Raw genomic sequence first — 18,200 nt, 5'->3', positions numbered from 1 at the left:
GTCGGCGGCGGCGGCCGAAGAAGGGGGGGGCGGCGGCGCCGTTTGTAAAACCGGCCGGAGCGGCGGGCGGCGCGGAGCGGAGCGCGGAGGGGCCGCGGCAGGTACGGCCCGGCCCGGCCCGGCCCGGCCCTTCCCGTCGCCGCGGGGCGATTCGGAGCGGGGAGGGGCCGGGGCCGGGTCGGGCCCGGGGCTGGCGGGGGCCGCGCGTCTCACCGGGCCCGGCCGCGCGCGCCGCCGCCTCGGCGCCGCCCACACCGGGAGGGGGGAACCGGGGGGGGGCGGGGAGCGCGGTGCGCAGGCGCGGTGCCCCCCCGCACCGGGAGCGGCCTCCCGTGTCCCCGCTGTGACCCCCCCGGCCCGGGCCCCTCACCGGGTCACCCCCCCCCGCCCCCGCCACTTTGTTCCCCCCGCAATTGTCGCCCTGCCCTGGGACACCCCCAGTGTCACCGCCCCCCCCCGCCCCAGCGCTGTCACCCCCCCCAGTGTCACCCCCTGTCCCCGCCCCCCCTTAACCCCCAGTCCCATCAAGCCCCCAAAATTGGGCCACCCCCCCACCCCAGACCTACCCCCTGTGTCCCCCACACCCCCAAATTGTCTCCCTGGGGGGGGGCTCAGCCGGGAAAATTTGGGGTATCCAACTATGGGGGGACTCAGCTGGGACAGGGACCCCCTAATCCCACCCCCTGCCCTGTGTGTGTCCCCCAAATTGTCCCCCTGGGGGGCTCAGATGGGACAGGGACCCTCCCATCCCAGACCCACCCCCTGACCCCTCCCACCCCCAAATTGTCCCCCTGGGGGGGCTCAGCCGGGAGAATTTGGGGCATCCAACTATGGGGGGGCTCAGATGGGACAGGAACCGCCCCCCCAATAACCGTCTCCTCTGTCCCCACAGACGAAGAGCAGCAGCAGCGTTTGTCCCCGGGGGGGGTCGGGGGGGGGGCGCGGGATGTCCCCCCCACTCTGAGCAGCGTCCCAGGCACCTGCTGCCCCTGCGCCCCCCCCGCCTCACACCGCCACCCCCCCCCGCGCCGGGGGCTGCGGAGGAACCGAAGATGTCGGCGAAGTGGCGGGTACTGGATGAACCCGGCAAAAAAAAAAAAAAATGACCAAAAAAAAATCCCGCGATTAAGTGAAAACCCACTTTTTTTAACGAGTTTTTTTTAAAAAACGAGACAAACAAAAAAAAAATCAAAAAAAAAAACCAAACCAAAAACCCAAAAAATACACAAAATTCGAATTGTTACAAATCCCTTTGTCGAGGACAGACAGACAGACAGCCCCAAGATGGCTCAGGTAATGAGCCCCAATCCCCCCCCCCGCACCCCCAGAGCCACAGTCCGGGGTGGGGGGCGCGGGGGGGGTGGGGAACAGTAAATTCGCCCCCTTCCCCCCCGCTCCCCCCGCTCCAGGACTCTCCCGTAGACCAGGGGGGTTTGGGGTGGGGGGGCGGGGTCGGGGGGGTTCGGGGTCCCCCCTGCCCCTGCTGTGGGGGTGGGGGGGGCTGGAGCACTGTGTCCCCCCCCAGGCGAGTCTGCTGGCCTGCGAGGGGCTCTCGGGGGTCTGCCTGGTGCCCACCCCCGCCAGCAAGAAGATGATGCCCAAGGCCGGAGCCAAAGGGGACGCGCGGGACCGGGGGGGCCCCGAGCTGCTGGTACGGGGGGGTCTGAGCTCATATGGGGGTGCTGGGGGGCACCAAACGCTGGGAAATGGGGAGGGGGTGGGGCCCTGAGTGGGTCGGGGCGGGGGGGGCGGGGCAGGGGGCTCCTCCCCCCTTTATTCCCAATTTTTCTGCGTTTAGTTTGGTGGTTTCCACCTTTAATTTGATTTTTCGTCCTTTCATTTGATTTTTTTTCCCTCTTTGACTTTCTTCTTCTTTAACACACTTTTTTCTCTTTTAATTCTCTTTTCCCCCTTTCCTCAATTTCCCCCCTTTACCTTATTTCCCCCCCCCATAATTTAATCCCCCCCAATAACGCCCTTTGTGCCCCCCAGACCCTGCGCCAGGACCCCGACAAGCCCCGTGGCACCCGCAAGGATGACGACCCCCCCGAGGCGCCGCAGCCCAAAAAAGCCATTAAAAAGGCAGGTGGGGGGGTCCCCAATGTCTGGGGGGGTGACACCGGCTTGAGGGGGGTGTCACTGTCCCCACTGTCCCCGACTCTGTCCCAGCACCAAGGGACCCCCCACTCCCCGACCAAGGAACATTTTGGACACGGGCCGGCCGGGGTGGGGGTTCTGAGGGTGGGGGGGATGCGTTTTGCCCCCTCCATCACTGCTGGAGGATTTATTGATTTTTTTTTTTTGCACCCCCCCGCAGGTGGTGGTGATCAAACAAAATGGCTCGTTCCAGCTGGGAAGCCCCAAAAACTTCGTGTGTGACCATTGCTGCGGCGCCTTCCGCAGCAGCTACCACCTCAAGCGCCACATCCTTATCCACACCGGTACCTGCCTCGTTACCCCCCCCTAACGAGCCCAAATTACCCCCCCCCGGCCTTAATTATCTGCATCCCCCCCCAAGGTGAAAAGCCCTTCGAGTGCAACGTCTGCGACATGCGCTTCATCCAAAAATACCACCTGGAGCGGCACAAACGCGTCCACAGCGGCGAAAAGCCCTATCAGTGTGAGCGCTGCCTGCAGGTACTGCCCGGGGGGGTCATGGAGGGGGGGGCACCCCAAAACCCCCTCCTGACCCCCCCGTTCCCCCCCACGCAGAGTTTCTCCAGGACAGACCGGCTGCTGCGACACAAGCGCATGTGCCAGGGCTGCCAAACCAAGAGCCCCGACGCGCAGCTGCTGCTCTAGGAGCCCGATCGACCCCCCCAGGACCCCCTCGCGGATGCCGAGAGCAGCTCCGGGGGGGGTTTATCCTTCCTCCCCCCCCCGCCCCATCCTTCCTCTTCCTCGTCCCTTTTTCCTGGGATTTGACCCCGGACTCACGGCTGGCGATGCTGTAAATAACTCAGAGCTGGAAAATCTTCCCCCCCCCACCACGGAGCTGCCTGCAAACTGTGCTGATTCCCCAATGTGCCCCCCCGGGGCGTTTTATTGACCCCCCCCCCGCTCTCAGGAAAGGCTTAGAGCCCTAAGCCGGGCTTAAAGCAGAGCTAAACCGGGCCTAAAGCCGAGCGCAAACGGGACATTTGGAGCCCCGACAGCTCCTTGCGGGCGCTCGGCTCTTGAGGGGGGGTTCGCCGGGAGGAACTGTTTCTACTCCCACCCCGCCCCTTTTTTTTTTTTTTGAGAAAAAAAGTAGGAAAAGTAGGAAAAAGCAGCATTTGGGGGGGGGGCAGCGAACTCTGCAGCGCTTCCCTTTGCCCTCCGAGTTGCTTCATGGCTTTGGGGCTTTTTTGTTGTTTTTTAATTTTTTCTGTGCGTTTTGGGGCCGGTGCCTTCGCTTGCTGCCCTGCCCCGATTCCGGGCGGGGGGGGCCGGGGCTGTGACACGCATGTAGGGGGAGGGCGAGTGACACCCAAAAAAGGGTTTTTTGCTGGAAAACCCCGATATTAAGGGGAAACTGTCAGCTCAACCGGGTCTGGAGCCTCAAACCCTCCTGGGGGGGTAAGCCCTGCTCTCCCCCCGCCCAACACACATTTTGGGGACACCGGGCTCTTTGGGGACAGTCCTGTGACCCCCCCCCAGCTCCTTCTGTATGCCCCCCCAAGCACAGACTGTTCCCACACGGGGAGGGGGGCGGGGCAAAGGGCCCCCCCAGGTCGTCACTTGGGGGCCTTGTTTCTCTTGGTGACGCTGCCAGGAGCTCCGGGGGGGGTGATACTGGGGCGGGGCGGGGAGAGGGTGACATCTCTGTTGATGCCGTGTCAGGAGATGCCCCCCATATTTTGGGCCCCCCCCCCTGCAAAATTTGGGTTTGATGCTGTAAGAAGAGCTTCAGCTCCCGGTGGGGGGGGTGCAGAGCTGAGCCCCCCTCGCCAAACTCCCTCCCTCTGGGAAGTGGGGGTCCAGGACGGTTTTTAGGGGGAGACACAAAAGCCCGAGGAGGGGGTGACCGAAAACGAGGGGGGGTTACACCGTCTGCACCCACAAAAGTGCAGCAGCTGCATTCAGACCCCCCCCGCCCCGGGACCCTCCCAAACCGGGAAGGGGACATAGGGGCCCCCAAAACCTGGGTGGGGTGGCGCAGGGGACACCCCCTTCTCCCCCCAGCTTCATTTTTTGGGATGTTTCGGTTGGTTTTGGGGTTTAATACAGTTATTTTGCTATAGGGGAGGGTGGGGTCGGGGCGTGGCCTCGGGTGGGCGGGGGTCAGGGCGTGGCCACCGGTGGGCGTGGCCCCGGGGTGGGCGGGGTCGGGCGTGGTCCGTGGGCGTGGCCCGGGGCGGGCGGGGTCAGGGCGTGGCTGTCCCTGTGTCACTTTTAACCCGTAGTTTTTTAAGCCGTCCCCCCGTACCGCCCCCCGCGGCCTTTAGGGTTTATTTAAATAAAAACTCGTCGGGTTTTTCTTCTTTTTCTACCTCGGGCTCCGCTGCTTCATTCGGGGGGGGCTGGATCCGGACCCCCCCCAGTGACCCCCCCCGGGTGAAGGGAGGTGACAGCGTCACACGGGGACAGCGGCTCCTTTTATTGGGGGTTTTCCAGCACAAGAAGCGGGGACTGGGGGTGGGATGAACTGAGACCAACTGGGGCCGAACTGGAACCAGGTAAGGCTGGACTGGGACCAGTTGTGGCCGAACTGAGACCAACTGGGGCCGAACTGAGACCAACTGGGGCCGAACTGAGACCAACTGGGGCCGAACTGGAACCAGGTAAGGCTGGACTGGGACCAGTTGTGGCCGAACTGAGACCAACTGGGGCCGAACTGGAACCAGGTAAGGCTGGACTGGGACCAGTTGTGGCTGGACTGGGACCAGCTGGAGCTGAACCAGGACCAGTTGTGGCTGAACTGGGACCAGATGCAGCTGAACTGGAACCGGCTGGAGCCGAACTGGGACCCGCTGGGTTGAACCGGGACCAGCTCTCCCCGCCGTCCCCTCAGTTGGGACAGTACCCGGGGTTGGCCGTGGTGCTGGTGGCGCTTCTGAAGAGCGGGTTGTTCTGCGGGGGGGACACGGGGCGTTCACAGCCCGTCCTGGGGTGTCACATCCCAGCCCTGTCTGGGGGCTCCCAGTCCGTCCTGGGGGTCCCAGCCTGTCCCGGGGTGTCACATCCCAGCCCGGGGGTCCCAGCACGGGGACATGGGACAGTCACCTGTTCCCGCTGGAAGCGCCGGGACTCGCGGCGGTCGCGCAGCTCCAGGGCCACCCGCGCCACCCCCAGCGCCACCAGCCCCAGCGCCATCGGCGCGGCCACCAGCGCGGCCACCAGCGCTGGGGACACCCCCGCGGGCCCTGCGGAGAGAGGCGGGGGCTGGGGGGGTGGACCCACCGGGGATGCCCCCACGGGGACCCGGGACCCCCCCAGCCACCCACGGGGACCCGGGACCCCCCACGGGGACCCATGGGATCCCGAGACCCCCCGCAGCCACACACAGGGACCCGAGATCCCCGCCCCAGCCACCCATGGGGACACAGGACCCCCCCCCCCCAACAGGGTCCCTTGGGGTGCAGGACCCCCCCGCAGGGGCTCCCTGGGGACACGGCATCCCTGTGGGGGGACACGGGTGTCCCCCCCACTCACCGTCCTCAGCCCAGACCAGCAGTGTCACCTCCCGCTCCTCATCCCACTCGTCCCCCCAGGGCCCCCCCTCGATGAGGAAGAGGAGGACACGCCCGTCTGGGGTCTCCTGGCGGCACCAGGCCTGGGGGTCCGGGGGGGGCGCGGGGACCCCCCAGGCGGTGACGCGGGGACAGGCCTGGCTGCAGTTCCCCCGCAGCGGCCCCCGCCCGAAGGCCCTGCAGTCGGCGCAGTCCCTGGGGACACCCCCGCGCAGGGTCCGTCACCCCTTGCTGTCCCTGCATCCCCAGCCCTTGGCCATTTACCCCCCGGCCACCTTGTCCCCTCCACAGCCATGTCCCCTGTAACTGTCCCCATCCCATCCCTGTCCCTGTTCCCATCCCATTCTTGTCCCCATCCCATTCCTGTCCCTGTCCCCCTCCCATCCCCATTCCTATCCCAATCCCATTCTTGTCCCCATCTCATCCCATCCCACCCCATCCCATCCCATCTCATCCCATTCCTGTCCCCAATCTTGTCCCCATCCCATCCCTGTCTCCACTCCTGTCCCCATCCCACCCCTGTCCCCATCCCATCCCCATCCCATCCCACCCCTGTCCCCATCCCATCCCCATCCCATCCCACCCCTGTCCCACCCCTGTCCCCATCCCACCCCTGTCCCCATCCCATCCCCATCCCATCCCACCCCTGTCCCACCCCTGTCCCCATCCCACCCCTGTCCCCATCCCATCCCTGTCCCACCCCTGTCCCCATCCCACCCCTGTCCCCATCCCATCCCTGTCCCTCACCGGAGGCGCCAGCAGGGCTGGTGACAGGAGGGACAGCGGGCGCAGAAGGGTCCCTCGTAGCCGGGGTGGCAGCGGCAGGTCCCGCACACGCAGCTCCCGTGGCCGCTGCACTCGCGCCCCCCCCGCAGGCAGCGCCCCCCGCCCTGGGGACACCCGCACGCACTGCCCCCGAACCCCGGGTGACAGCGGCACGTCCCGCACACGCACTCGCCCCGCTCCGGGCCTGGGGACACGCCGCTGTCACATGGGACACCGCTGTCCCCACACACCCCCCAGTGCCACCGGGGGACCCGTGGGACAGGGATGGGATCGGGGTGGGGACAGGACCCCCCTGGGCCATGGGGACAGGGACATCTGATAGGGAAGGGACCCCCTATGGGACACGCAGTGGGGACAGGGATGGGATGCGGATGGACAGAATGGGGACAGGGATGGAGACGGGACCCATGGGGACAAGGGCATGTGATGAGGACAGGACCCCCATGGGGACAGGGATGGGATGGGGACAGATGGAATGGGGACAGGATGGGGACAGGACCCCCATGGGGACAGGGATGGGATGGGGACAGATGGAATGGGGACAGGGACAGGACACATGTGGACAAGGGCATGTGATGGGGACAGGACCCCCCTGTGGCCATGGGGACAGGGACATCCAATAGGGAAAGGACCCCCCCGTGGGATACACGACAGGGACGGGGACATGATGGGGACAGGGGACACGGGGACAGGGACACACAGTGGGGACGGGACCCCCAGGGGCTGTGACCCACGGGGACATTCCACGGGGACAGCCCCCCCCGCAAGGATGGGAACCCCAAGGACGGGCAGGCCCGTGTCGCCCCCCCGGGCCCCCCCGGCCCCACCTCCGCAGGGCAGCCCCTGGTGGCGCTCGCAGGCGCCGCTGCAGGGGGCGCCGGTGCTGTTGGGGGGGCAGCCGCCCCCGGCCCCCCCCGGCCCCGCCTCCTCCGCGCACTCGCAGCGGCGGCCCCGGCGCCCCCCCGGACACCTGGGGGGGCAGCGGCGGTCAGAGCCCCCGCCCCGCAGACCCCCTGTGCCCCACGGCACCCCGGCGTCCCCCCAACCCCCCCAGACCCCGTGTGCCACATGGGCCCCCAAACTACCCCATGGAGCCCCCCCGTGCCCCATAGACCCCCAAACTGGCCTCCCCCCCCGCCCACCCCATTGCCTCCATCTCACCCCATGGACCCCAAACTGCCCCATGGACCCCCCTGCACCCCCAAACTGCCCCCGCACCTGCAGAGCCCGCAGAGGAGGGTCCCGCCGTGGCACAGCGCGCTGCGGGGGGGGCTCTGGGCGCAGGGACACCCGCACAGTGTCCCCAGCTCCAGCGCCAGCTCCTCGGGGACCCCCAGTGCCCGCAGGGTCACCCGCTGCGGGGACACCAGGCAGGCGCCCGCGCGCACCCGCACCGTGAACGTCACCTGCGGGGACACCCGGCGCGTGGGACACCCGCCGTGGCACCCCCGTGCCCCCCACCATGTCCTCCCTGTGTCCCTTATGTCCCCCAGTGTCCTCCCACACAGCTTATGTCCCAATAACATCCCCCCCAAGTGCCCCCCCATGTCCCCAATGTCCCTGCCATGACCCTCCCCATGCCCCACATGTCCCCCCATGCCCATGTCCCCCCACCAAGACCCCTCCCCGGTGTCCCTTATGTCCCCAGTGTCCCCCCACGCCCCCCACCATGTCTCTTATGTCCCTCCATGTCCCCCAACACCAGCCCCAAGACCCCCGATGCCCTCCCTATGGCCCCCCAATGGCCCCCCAATGTCCTCCCATACTCCCCCATGCCCCCCCATGCCCCCCCTGGTGTCCCCACATCCCCCCATGACCCCCACCTCTTGGTTGACGCGGACGCCGGTGCAGGAGCCACCGTGGGGCCGGGGGGGGCCGGGGGGGCCCCCGCAATGCGCCTCGTAGCTGAGGCTGATCCCGGGGGGCAGCGGCGAGTGCTGCAGCTCCACCGTGGACAAGAGGCTCTGGGGGGGCACCCATGGCTGTCAGCACCCACTGACCCCCCCGGGGGGGCCACCCAGCCCTGTCCCCCCCCAAATTACACTGTAGGCGTCTGCAATGAGCTGCACCACGTTGCTGGAGTCGTCCCGCAGCTCCCCCACCACTGACTTGGGGATCAGGCGGCTCAGCTCCTGGGGCGGGGGGGGTACAGGGTCAGGGGGGGTCCAGGGACCCCCACACCCCCCCAGGGACCCCTCCCTCACCCGGTAGATGGGGACGTTGGGACCGGTCACGGCGAAGATGGGCTGGATGTTGGCGGCCGAGAGCACCTGGGCCAAGTGTCCCACCGAGGGGTAATCCTGCAAAAGGGGGGGGTGGGTGCTGGGAGCCCCCCCACCCAAAAATACCCCCCCCAGACCCCATCCTACATAGAGGTGGCTTTTGGAGTAGACGCCGCTGGCGTCGAGGTGGCAGCGGGTGTCGCAGGGGGTGACGATGCCGCCCAGTTTGCCGTCCCCCGCCGTGTGGAACGTGTCGTCCGAGGCGAAGAGCAGCAGGCGGGTGACCGGGCGCCAGCCGATGCGCTCCTGGGGACACGGGGGGCACGGGGACGGGGGGGAGCACGGGGGGGGTGCGTGTGGTTGTGCTTGTGTGGGGTCTTGCAATGTACATGCTTGCACGCACACTTGCGTGCATGGAAACTTGCACATATGCGCACTTGAACATGCTCTGCATTGCATGCACACGTTCTTGCTTGCACGCACACCTGCGTGCATGGAAACTTGCACATATGCACACTTGCATGCATGCACACTTGCACATGCTCTGCATTGCACGCACACCTGCATGCACATTTGCACACACGCATGCATGCACACTTGTACGCACGCGCACTTGCCCGTGCTCTTGCACACAGTCTCATTGCGCGTACTCTTGCACACAGACCCATTCACACGCTCGCGCGCAGGGGGCACACTCGCCCCCCTCCGTGTCCCCCCGTGTCCCCTCACCTGGCACAGGGCCACCTGCATGATGGCGTCGAACCCGCCCTCCGCCGGGTCCAGGTTTCCGGACACGCGCTGGTGCCCGACGCGCTCGGCGAACAACTCGGGGTCCCCGGTGAGGGACAGGAGGTGGCGGAAGGCACGGGGCGGGTCGCAGGGCTCCCCCCGTTCCGGGCAGGGGTTGCGCAGCTTGGAGGGCACCGTGCTGACATAGGGCAGCACCGGCTTGTCCACAAACGACCCGAAACCTGCCAGGGGGGACAGGGAGGTTTGGGGGTGGGGGAGCACCCCAAAATTCACCCCACCGGGAGGGGAACCCCCATGTGTCCCCAGGGGACCCCCCCCGGCGTGTCCTCGCTGATGTGGATGGAGGGGGTGACATTGCACAGGGCGCACAGGATGTCTCTCGCCAGGCAGCACAGGGTCCCCAGCACCCCAAAACCCGCGCCCCCCCGCCCCGGGAAGGGGACCCCTCGGCGTGTCCCCACCGATGCGGACGGAGGGGGTGACGTTGCGCAGGGTCCCCAGGATGTCCCTCGCCAGGCGCCGCAGCGTCCCCAGGTCGTCCCGCATGGAGTAGGACAGGTCCAGCAGGTAGTAGAGATCCACGGGGCCCCCCGCCGCCCGCCGGAACCGCACCTGGAAGCTGCGCTCCTCCCCTGGGGGGCACGGGGGTCAGGGGGGGCCGGGGGGGGCACCTTCCCCCGACCGCCCCCCAGCAGCTGTCGGCACCATCTCCCCAGCGCCGGAGCCCCCTCCAGCTCCCCATGCCCCGTCATCCATCCGTATCCATCTCTCCATCCGTCCTCCACCCCTACGGCTCCCTCTCCATCCTTCCCTCCATCCACCTTCTCCATCTCCCCAACCGTTCCTCCTCCATCCATCTCCCCATCCCTCCCTCCATCCCCATCCATCCATCTCCCCATCCCTCCCTCCATCCGTCCCTCCCTCCCTCTTCCATCTCCCCCCTTGTCCATCCATCCCCATCCCTCTTCTCCATCTCTCTCACCCATGACTCCATCTCCCCTCATCCATCCTCCCTCCCTCTCCCCCTCCATCCTCACCCCTCTCCCCCCATCTCCCCGCCCCCCCTCACCGGGCCGCAGCTGCATCTGGACGTGCTGGGGGCTGAGCTGGGTGGGCCCCCCCGGCCCCCCCCCCGGCTCCCGGTCCCGCAGGACCCGCACGCTGCCCCGGGGCTGCACCACGGCGCGGGGGGGGCACCCGGCGCGCTCCAGGGCCTCCCGGGGGGCGCAGCGGGGGGTGTCTGCCTGCCCCCCCCGCGGGAACTCCTGCGGGACACGGGGGTCGGTCCCTGCACCCCAAATCCCCTGCACCCCAAATCCCCTGCACCCCATCCCCTGCACCCCAAATCCCCTGCACCCCATCCCCTGCACCCCATCCCCTGCACCCCCATCCCCTGCACCCCATCCCCTGCACCCACCCCCCCCAGCACCCCATCCCCGTGGGAAACGGGCGGGTGCCGGGTGCGGCGGGGGGGTCACACCCCCTCGGCTGTTTGTCACCGAGGTTTTGCTGCTTCCTGTGACAAACCGCAGCGACAGGGAGGGTCACGCAAGGGCTGGGACCCAGCGGGGCCCACGCGGGGACAACGGGGACCCGCCGTGGGACACTGCGCCCCCCCCAGCACACCGCCACCCTGTGTCACCCCCAAAGGACACCAGGCCCCCCTCAAGGGACACCGGCGCCCCCGCCCCACGCTGCGCCCCAACTGCACCAGCCCCACCGGGACCCCACGGGGACCCCAGGGACACTGGGGACCCCACGGGACACCGCGGGGGGGACCCCACGGCACGTGGCCACCCCCTGGGGGACCGTAGGGGACACAGGAACACCCAGGGACGTGGGGACCCCCCCAATCTCAGGGTGACCTCCCAGGGACACGGGGACCTCCCGGTAGCCCAGTCCCCCCGCCCCGTCACCTCGTGTCCCTCCCCGGGGGGACCCCAATTCCACACCGCGACCCCCAGGGACACGGGGACACCACGATCCCCCCAGCAGGGCGGGGAACCCCGAAGCTGAACCCCGAGAGCCCGGGGGGGGCCGGGGGGGCCCCACTCACCGGGTCCTCGCACCAGGCGCATCGCGGGTGGGAGCGCACACACGCCTCGCAGGTGGCCTGGGGCTCGCAGGACCCTGGGGGCACCCGGCGGGGTCAGGGGGGGCTGGGGACAAAGGGACACCCCCCCGGGTGACCTCCCCCCCGGCTCACCTGTCCCGGCCCCCCCCGGGGCCGCCAGCAGCAGCGGCAGCAGCAGGAGCCCCCCCGGCCGCCCCATGGTCCCGTCTGCGGGGGGGCGGGGCGCATCCTGCCCGGGCGGGGGGACAAGGGGGGGGACACGGCCCGTGCGGAACCGGCGTCATCCCCGAGCTGCCGCGACCTCCCCAGTGCTCCCCAGCGCCCCCCAGTCCCCGCCCAGTGCCCCCCAGTGCCCCCCAGTCCCTCCCGGTCCCTCCCCAGTGCTCCCCAGTGCCCCCCAGTCCCCCCCCAGTCCCCCCCGGTCCCTCCCCAGTGCTCCCCAGTGCCCCCCAGTCCCCCCCCAGTGCCCCCCAGTGCTCCCCAGCGCCCCCCAGCCCCCCCCAGTCCCTCCCCAGTCCCTCCCCAGTTCCCCCGGTCCCTCCCCAGTTCACCCCAGTTCCCCCGGTCCCTCCCCAGCTCCCCTGGTCCCTCCCCAGTTCCCCCCAGTCCCTCTCCAGTTCACCCCAGTCCCCCCCAGTCCCTCCCCGGTCCCCCCCGGTCCCTCCCCAGTTCACCCCAGTGCCCCCCAGTCCCTCCCCAGCTCACCCCAGTGCCCCCCAGTCCCTCTCCGGTCCCCCCCGGTCCCTCCCCAGCTCACCCCAGTGCCCCCCGGTCCCTCCCCAGCTCACCCCAGTGCCCCCCAGTCCCTCCCCAGTTCCCCCTGTCCCTCCCCAGTTCCCCCCCGGTCCCTCCCCAGACCCCCCCGGTCCCCCCCCAGTCCCTCCCCAGTCCACCCCCAGTTCCCCCGGTCCCTCTCCAGTTCACCCCAGTTCCCCCCAGTCCCTCTCCAGTTCACCCCAGTCCCCCCCAGTCCCTCCCCGGTCCCTCCCCAGTTCACCCCAGTTCCCCCCAGTCCCTCTCCAGTTCACCCCAGTTCCCCCCAGTCCCTCCCCGGTCCCCCCCGGTCCCTCCCCCGTTCACCCCAGTTCACCCCAGTCCCTCCCCGGTCCCTCCCCAGTTCCCCCCAGTCCCTCTCCAGTTCACCCCAGTTCCCCCCAGTCCCTCCCCGGTCCCCCCCGGTCCCTCCCCAGTTCACCCCAGTGCCCCCCGGTCCCTCCCCAGCTCACCCCAGTGCCCCCCAGTCCCTCCCCAGTTCCCCCTGTCCCTCCCCAGTTCCCCCCAGTGCCCCCCAGTTCACCCCAGTTGACACAGGGGCGTCACCCACAGACTCCGGCCGGGGCTGACGTCACTTTATTGATAAAAAGGGGGGGGACAGTGGCAGAGGCCGAACAACCTCGTTACATCTTTTATGAGAGAGAGACCCCCCGCGGGGAGGGGGGGGCAAATGGCTCCAGTGGCAACAACAGGACTCCCCCCCGCCAAGTCACTCACCCCCAACATCACCCCCAAAATCACACCCACCCCCCCCAAAACCCACCCCCTAGCTCATCCCCCCCCCCCCCCCCAAAAAAACCAGTCCAAGTTCCCCCTGGGGGGGCACCAAACCCTGCCCGGGGGGTCTGGAGCCCCCCAGCAGCAGGGGGGGAATCGGGGAGGGGGGGGGTTCAGAAATCGGGGTCCTCGGAGTCCCCTGGGGGGGGCGGCTCGTCGCGGGGCCCCCCCCAGACGAAGCGGTAATTGTCCTCCAGCGCCTGCTGCCGCCGCCGCTCCCTCTGCGCCTCCTCCGTGCCCTGCATCTGGGGGGACACGGCTCATGGGGGGGGACACGGCTCATGGCGGGGGACACGGCTCATCGGGGGACACGCGTGTCATGGGGGGGACAGCCCCTGCCACCCCCAGGGACATCCACCCCCCGGCACAGCTGCAGCACCTGGGCTGCCCCTGTCCCCCCCGTCCTGTCCCTCAGTGTCCCCCACTCCGTGCCCCAGACCCCCCCCATACCCCGGACCCCCCCCCGTGCCCCAGTTTCCCCACCAGGATGTTGAAGAAAATCTCCTTCAGATTCCTGGTGTCCTCCTCCGACAGCCACTGCGCCTCGTCCTCGTCGCCCCCCCCCGCCGTCACGATCTTGATCTCGATTTTCCCTGGGGGGCGGGGGACACACACAGGGAGGTCACAGGGGGGTGACAGGGACCCCAAAGTCTGTGTCCCCCACCCCAAAATCCGCCCCCCGGTACCTTCAGCCCGCAGCCCCTCCTTGGCCAGCAGCTCCCGCACTTCGCTCTCCACGTTCTCCGGCGGGGGGGGGTCCCGTTTCGGGGGGTCCCAGCGCCCGATCCTGCTCACCCTCACCCTCAGCCGCCCCTCAGCCTTCCTCCCGGCCCCCTCCTCTTCCTCCTTGTCCCCCCGCCGCGTGCCCGCCCCGTCCAGCTTGTCCATCAGGCGGTTGAGGGTGGAGGCCAAAGACTTGGACGCCTGGTTACGGTCAAACTCCCCCTTCAGCCCCTCGGTCTCCAGCTCGTCCTCCACCTTTGTGGGGGGGACACAAAGGGTCAAGGCGGGGGTCCCCAGCTTGGCCAGGGCGTCCCCAGCTTGGCCAGGGCGTCCCCAAGGCGGTGACACACACACCTCGTTGATGATGTTGTCGAACTCTTTCTCCATCTCGGTCTTCACCTCCTCCTTGAGCTGCGCCATCTGCTCGCGGGGCAGGACAATGGCCTCCAGGTCCTTCTCGAAGCCACCCAGAAGGTCCCCGTCGTCCTCCTCATCCTCTTCTTCCTCCTTCTCAGCTTCTCCTGGCGCTGGGGGGTCCTCAGGAAGCAGGGGGGGCGCAGGAACCTTCGCTGCTGCTGCTGCCTCCTCCTCCTCCTCGCTCGCCTTCTCCTTAGCCTGGAGGGATGGCTCCTGTCACCGTCCCGCGGTGACAACGGGGAAACTGAGGCAGGGAGAAGGTGCCTGAGGGGTCTGTCCCCACCCTGGGGGGGTCACACACCTTCCTGGTGGTCTCCTTCAGCTCCTCAATGAACTGGAGCAGGTCCCCAGGGCTGCGGATCACTTTGAAGTGGATTTTCTTCTGCGGATCTACAAGGGGACAGTGAAAAGGGACAAAGGATGGGGACAGCGAAGGCACAGGGTGGGGACAGACTGGCCAGCACCGGCCACCACCCCTGGGGACTCACCAGCCACCTTTGGGGACGGTTCCTCCACCTGTGGGGACGGGGACAAGGTGACAGAGCCTGAAACTGCTCCTGGACTGTCGCCACCTCACCGGTGACCACAAGGATGTCCCCAGGGACGTCCCCAGGGACACTGGGGACTCACCTTGGTGCTGTCCCGCTGGCTGGTGGCCTTGCCGGTCACCTCGCTCACCCGCTCCCAAAAAGCCGCGTCCTTGTCCGGCTCCGGCTCGTCCCCTGGCGCGGCTGGCAGGGGACGGAGGGGACAAGGTGAGGAGGGGACGGGGCTGTGGTGTCACCAGGAGGGTGACAAGGAGGTGACACGGGGCCATACCGTCCCCGCGGGCCACTGGTGTTCCCTCGGGGGGCTGCGGGGGGCTCTGGGCGTCCCTCTCACTCCACAACCTGGTGTCCAAGGTCTTGAGCTCCTCCGAGATCTCCTCCACCTTCCGCTTGGTGTCGGCTTTGGGGACAGGGAGGGGACACATGTGACGCCCCCCTACCCAGGTCCCAGACACCCCCAGGTCCCTCAGCCGCTCCCCAAAGCTTCTCCAGCCCCTTCCAGGGTGGATTTGTAATTATTAATTCCCGCAGATTGTTGATAAAGACATTAAGCTGGCTCCAGTATGTTAAGCCGCGCCCAGAATATTGACAGCTCCAGTATCTTAAACAGGGCTCAGTAGGTTAAACCGTCCCCAGAATATTAAACTGTCCAGAGAACATTAAACTGGCCCCAGAATAGCAAACCACCCCAGAATATTAAATTGGCCCCAGTTCCTTAAGCCAGCCCTGATACTAAGCTGGCCTCAGACTATTAAACCAGCCCTGGTATAATTAAACTGGTTCTAGAATATTAAGCTGGCCCTGGAATAATTAAACTGGCCTTGAAATATTAAACTGGCCCTGGAGTATTAAGCTGGCCCTGGAATATTAAGCTGGCCCCAGTATAATTAAACTGGCCCTGGGATATTAGGCCGGCCTCAGGATATTAAGCTGGCCCTGGTATCTTAAGCCAGTCCCAGAATGTTAAACTCGCCCCAGAATATTAAGCTGGCCTCAATATGATTAAACTGGCCCTGGGATATTAAGCTGGTCCCAGTATCTTAAACTGGCCCTGATATCTTAAGCTGGCCCTGGTAGCTTAAGCCAGTCCCAGAATATCAAGCTGGCCGCAGACCTGCGCCCTGTGGCCACCCCCATGCCCAGGATTTGCCTTGATCTCCCTAAATCTCCGCTCCCGGCCCCCCAGCCTGGTTTAACCCCCCCGGGGGTACTCACAGACTTGTGCGCGCACGTACTGCACGTACTGTGCCGGGCTGAGCGCGGGCTGGCAGCGGATGGGCTGGGGGGCGGCGCGGGCCGGGGGGCGCAGGAACGGGTGGTGGCAGATGCGCGTGGTGTGGACGGTCAGCACGTAGGAGCAGGACTGCGGCTCGTCCACCCGCGCGATGTAATCGCCGGCCCCCTCCTCGCACAGGAACTGAGCCGGGGGTCAGGGGGGCACACACGTGAGGTGTCACCGCGGTGGGGACACCGGGGGTGCCACGGCGGGGTCACACTCACCCGGACTTCGGCCTCTCTGGCGCGGCCGGTGAGGTCGCAGCGGGAGCCGTTGACGTAGCTCTGGCTGTGGTAGCGCTTCAGCTGGTGCTGCTTGGTGGCCTGGGGACAGCGGGGAGAGTGACAAGGGGACAGTGACGCCCCCCCAGGGGACCCCTCAGCTTCCCGCGCCCCGACCTTGGCCGTCTCGTCGTTCCAGTCGAACGCCGAGTGGTAGTAGCCGAGGAAGAGGACGTCGCCTTTGATCTCCGACTCTGCGGTGAGACGCAACGGGGTGGGGGACACAATGACACCGGGGACACCCCCTGGGGACAACCTGCCCCCCACCACGATGTCACCATCCCCACCGGCACCTTCAACGTGATACTGCTGGATGTGCTTCCCATAGCAAAACTCGTACGTCCACCAATCCTTGGTCTGGAAAAACAGGGGGAAAAGTAAAAAAACAAAAGCAAAACCAAAACCCAAACGTGTCGGGTGAGGAGGGAGAGTTTGGGGTGACCCCCCCGGGACCTTGAGCAGACAGGGGGCGGCTGCCATGGGGCGCAGGAGCTCGGCCACGCCGGAGCCGTTGTAGAGCGGAGCGTCGTCCTCGGGGTCGGGCGGGCGAACGGCCGCGGGCGGGAGGCGACACTCGTAGCGCTGCTTGAATTTGGAGGCCACGGTCACCACGTCCTCCGCCCGGCGCTGGGGACACACGGCACAGGGCTGGTATTTTTGGGCGGTGGGCACACCGGGGTGTACCGGGTGCGTCACGTCCACCCCGTGCCTCAGTTTCCCCTTTTCTCGCCACGACGGGCTGGGGTTTGGCACAAGAAGAGGGGGGCGACACAGATGTGTCACTGCTGTGCAGCTGCTGGGGGGCTCCGGGATGCCCCCCCCGACACCCCGGCGGCTCAGAGCCCGGGGGCGGCGACAAGGGACGCGCGGCAGCCGGCGGTATCGCCCAGACCCGGGGCGCCCCCCTCTGCCACCCGCACAAGGGACTTCGCTCCGGTGCCAGCGGGACGGTGCTGCGGTGCCGCTGCCGCCGCGGGCGGGACCCACCGAGGCACCGACCCCCAGCCCGGCGCTCCCGCGGGACCCGGCCAGCCCCGGCGACCCCCCGCGCCCCCCACCCCGGGCCGGTCCCCGCAAGCCCCGGTACGACCTCGGGTCGCTGTCCCGGCCCCGGCAGGGCCCCCAGGACAACGTCCCCGCCCCCGCCCCGCTGGTGTCCCGGTGTCGGGCAGGACCGGCGCCCCCGGCGCCCCCGGCGCCCCCGGTGCCCGGCCCCGCCGCCACGCACCTGCCCGGCCAGCACGGGCTCGGCCAGGATCTCCAGGCCGTACTTGAGCTCGCTGAGCTCCTGCAGGTCGAGGGCGGCTCGGGCCTCCCGCAGCGGCCGCGCCGGGCCCAGCACCGCCAGCACCGCCAGCAGCACCGCGCCCGGGCCCGGGCCCCGCCGCGCCGCCATCTTCCCCCCGCCGCCGCTTCCGCCCGCCGCCTCCTCCCTCCCGCCCCGCCCGCTGGCGATCCGCATGGTCATTGGGCGGACCCACTGCCCGTCACGCATCTTTCGCTTTCTATTGGTCGAAGCCGGGAGATTACGCGACTGGGCTTGAGGCCGCGGTGGGAGGGCGGTGGCCGCGCCGGAGTGTGAGGCGATTGGGCTGAGTCAGCTCATGCGGCAGCCAATGGCGAGGCGGGGCGCAGCCGCTCCGATGACGCAACGCCGGGCTCTTAAAGGCGCAGGGGCGGCGTCTCGCCATTGGCCGAGAGGGATGCAGGCGATCCCGGCCGCCTGATTGGTGGAGGGAGGCAGAGCATCCCGGGGGGGAAGGGGGCGAGATCACGTGATTACTGAAGCCGGGTGGGGGGGTCCGGCTCCGTTCCAGGGTGAGGCCCCCCCGCGTGGGAGCCCCGAGCGCGGACGCGCGTGGGGGGGATGTGTGTGTGTGTCCCCGAGGCCCCTCCCTGA

At 67.9% G+C, this 18,200-nt stretch overlaps 3 protein-coding genes across 4 annotated transcripts; 1 reads left to right on the top strand and 2 right to left on the bottom strand.

Annotated features, from left to right (window-relative positions):
• Window positions 1-3: 3 nt before the first annotated feature.
• ZNF740 (zinc finger protein 740) lies at window positions 4-4,222 on the top strand. 2 transcript variants are annotated; one of them, XM_065654458.1, is made up of 7 exons: window positions 4-101; window positions 893-1,070; window positions 1,526-1,651; window positions 1,993-2,082; window positions 2,318-2,441; window positions 2,519-2,637; window positions 2,713-4,222. In XM_065654458.1, exons 2-7 carry the CDS (start codon window positions 1,053-1,055, stop codon window positions 2,800-2,802), a joined length of 567 nt encoding a protein of 188 aa, XP_065510530.1. In that variant the 5' UTR covers window positions 4-101; window positions 893-1,052; the 3' UTR covers window positions 2,803-4,222. The 2 variants fall into 2 exon arrangements, with proteins under 2 accessions (XP_065510530.1, XP_065510531.1); XM_065654459.1 differs by lacking the exons at window positions 4-101; window positions 893-1,070 and adding an exon at window positions 1,078-1,293.
• Window positions 4,223-4,989: 767 nt separating this feature from the next.
• On the bottom strand, window positions 4,990-11,703 carry ITGB7 (integrin subunit beta 7). The gene is made up of 15 exons (XM_065654179.1): window positions 11,637-11,703; window positions 11,487-11,560; window positions 10,500-10,695; window positions 9,892-10,062; window positions 9,410-9,651; window positions 8,828-8,986; window positions 8,663-8,758; window positions 8,501-8,590; window positions 8,282-8,422; window positions 7,677-7,864; window positions 7,286-7,428; window positions 6,420-6,642; window positions 5,635-5,867; window positions 5,185-5,345; window positions 4,990-5,052 (listed from the first exon to the last, which is right to left on the bottom strand). The coding sequence occupies exons 1-15, from the start codon at window positions 11,701-11,703 to the stop codon at window positions 4,990-4,992; spliced, it is 2,247 nt and encodes a 748-aa protein (XP_065510251.1).
• Window positions 11,704-13,061: 1,358 nt separating this feature from the next.
• Window positions 13,062-17,713, bottom strand: OS9 (OS9 endoplasmic reticulum lectin). The gene is made up of 14 exons (XM_065654450.1): window positions 17,529-17,713; window positions 16,754-16,927; window positions 16,594-16,657; window positions 16,418-16,494; window positions 16,244-16,342; window positions 15,959-16,160; window positions 15,015-15,143; window positions 14,826-14,926; window positions 14,684-14,711; window positions 14,497-14,585; window positions 14,133-14,393; window positions 13,742-14,033; window positions 13,539-13,648; window positions 13,062-13,300 (listed from the first exon to the last, which is right to left on the bottom strand). The coding sequence occupies exons 1-14, from the start codon at window positions 17,694-17,696 to the stop codon at window positions 13,169-13,171; spliced, it is 1,926 nt and encodes a 641-aa protein (XP_065510522.1). The 5' UTR covers window positions 17,697-17,713; the 3' UTR covers window positions 13,062-13,168.
• Window positions 17,714-18,200: the final 487 nt, after the last annotated feature.

Source organism: Caloenas nicobarica, chromosome 33 (assembly GCF_036013445.1).
Source record: "Caloenas nicobarica isolate bCalNic1 chromosome 33, bCalNic1.hap1, whole genome shotgun sequence".
In the NCBI taxonomy this organism is placed as follows: Eukaryota; Metazoa; Chordata; class Aves; order Columbiformes; family Columbidae; genus Caloenas; species Caloenas nicobarica.
This window is presented reverse-complemented; position numbering and strand designations above follow the sequence as displayed.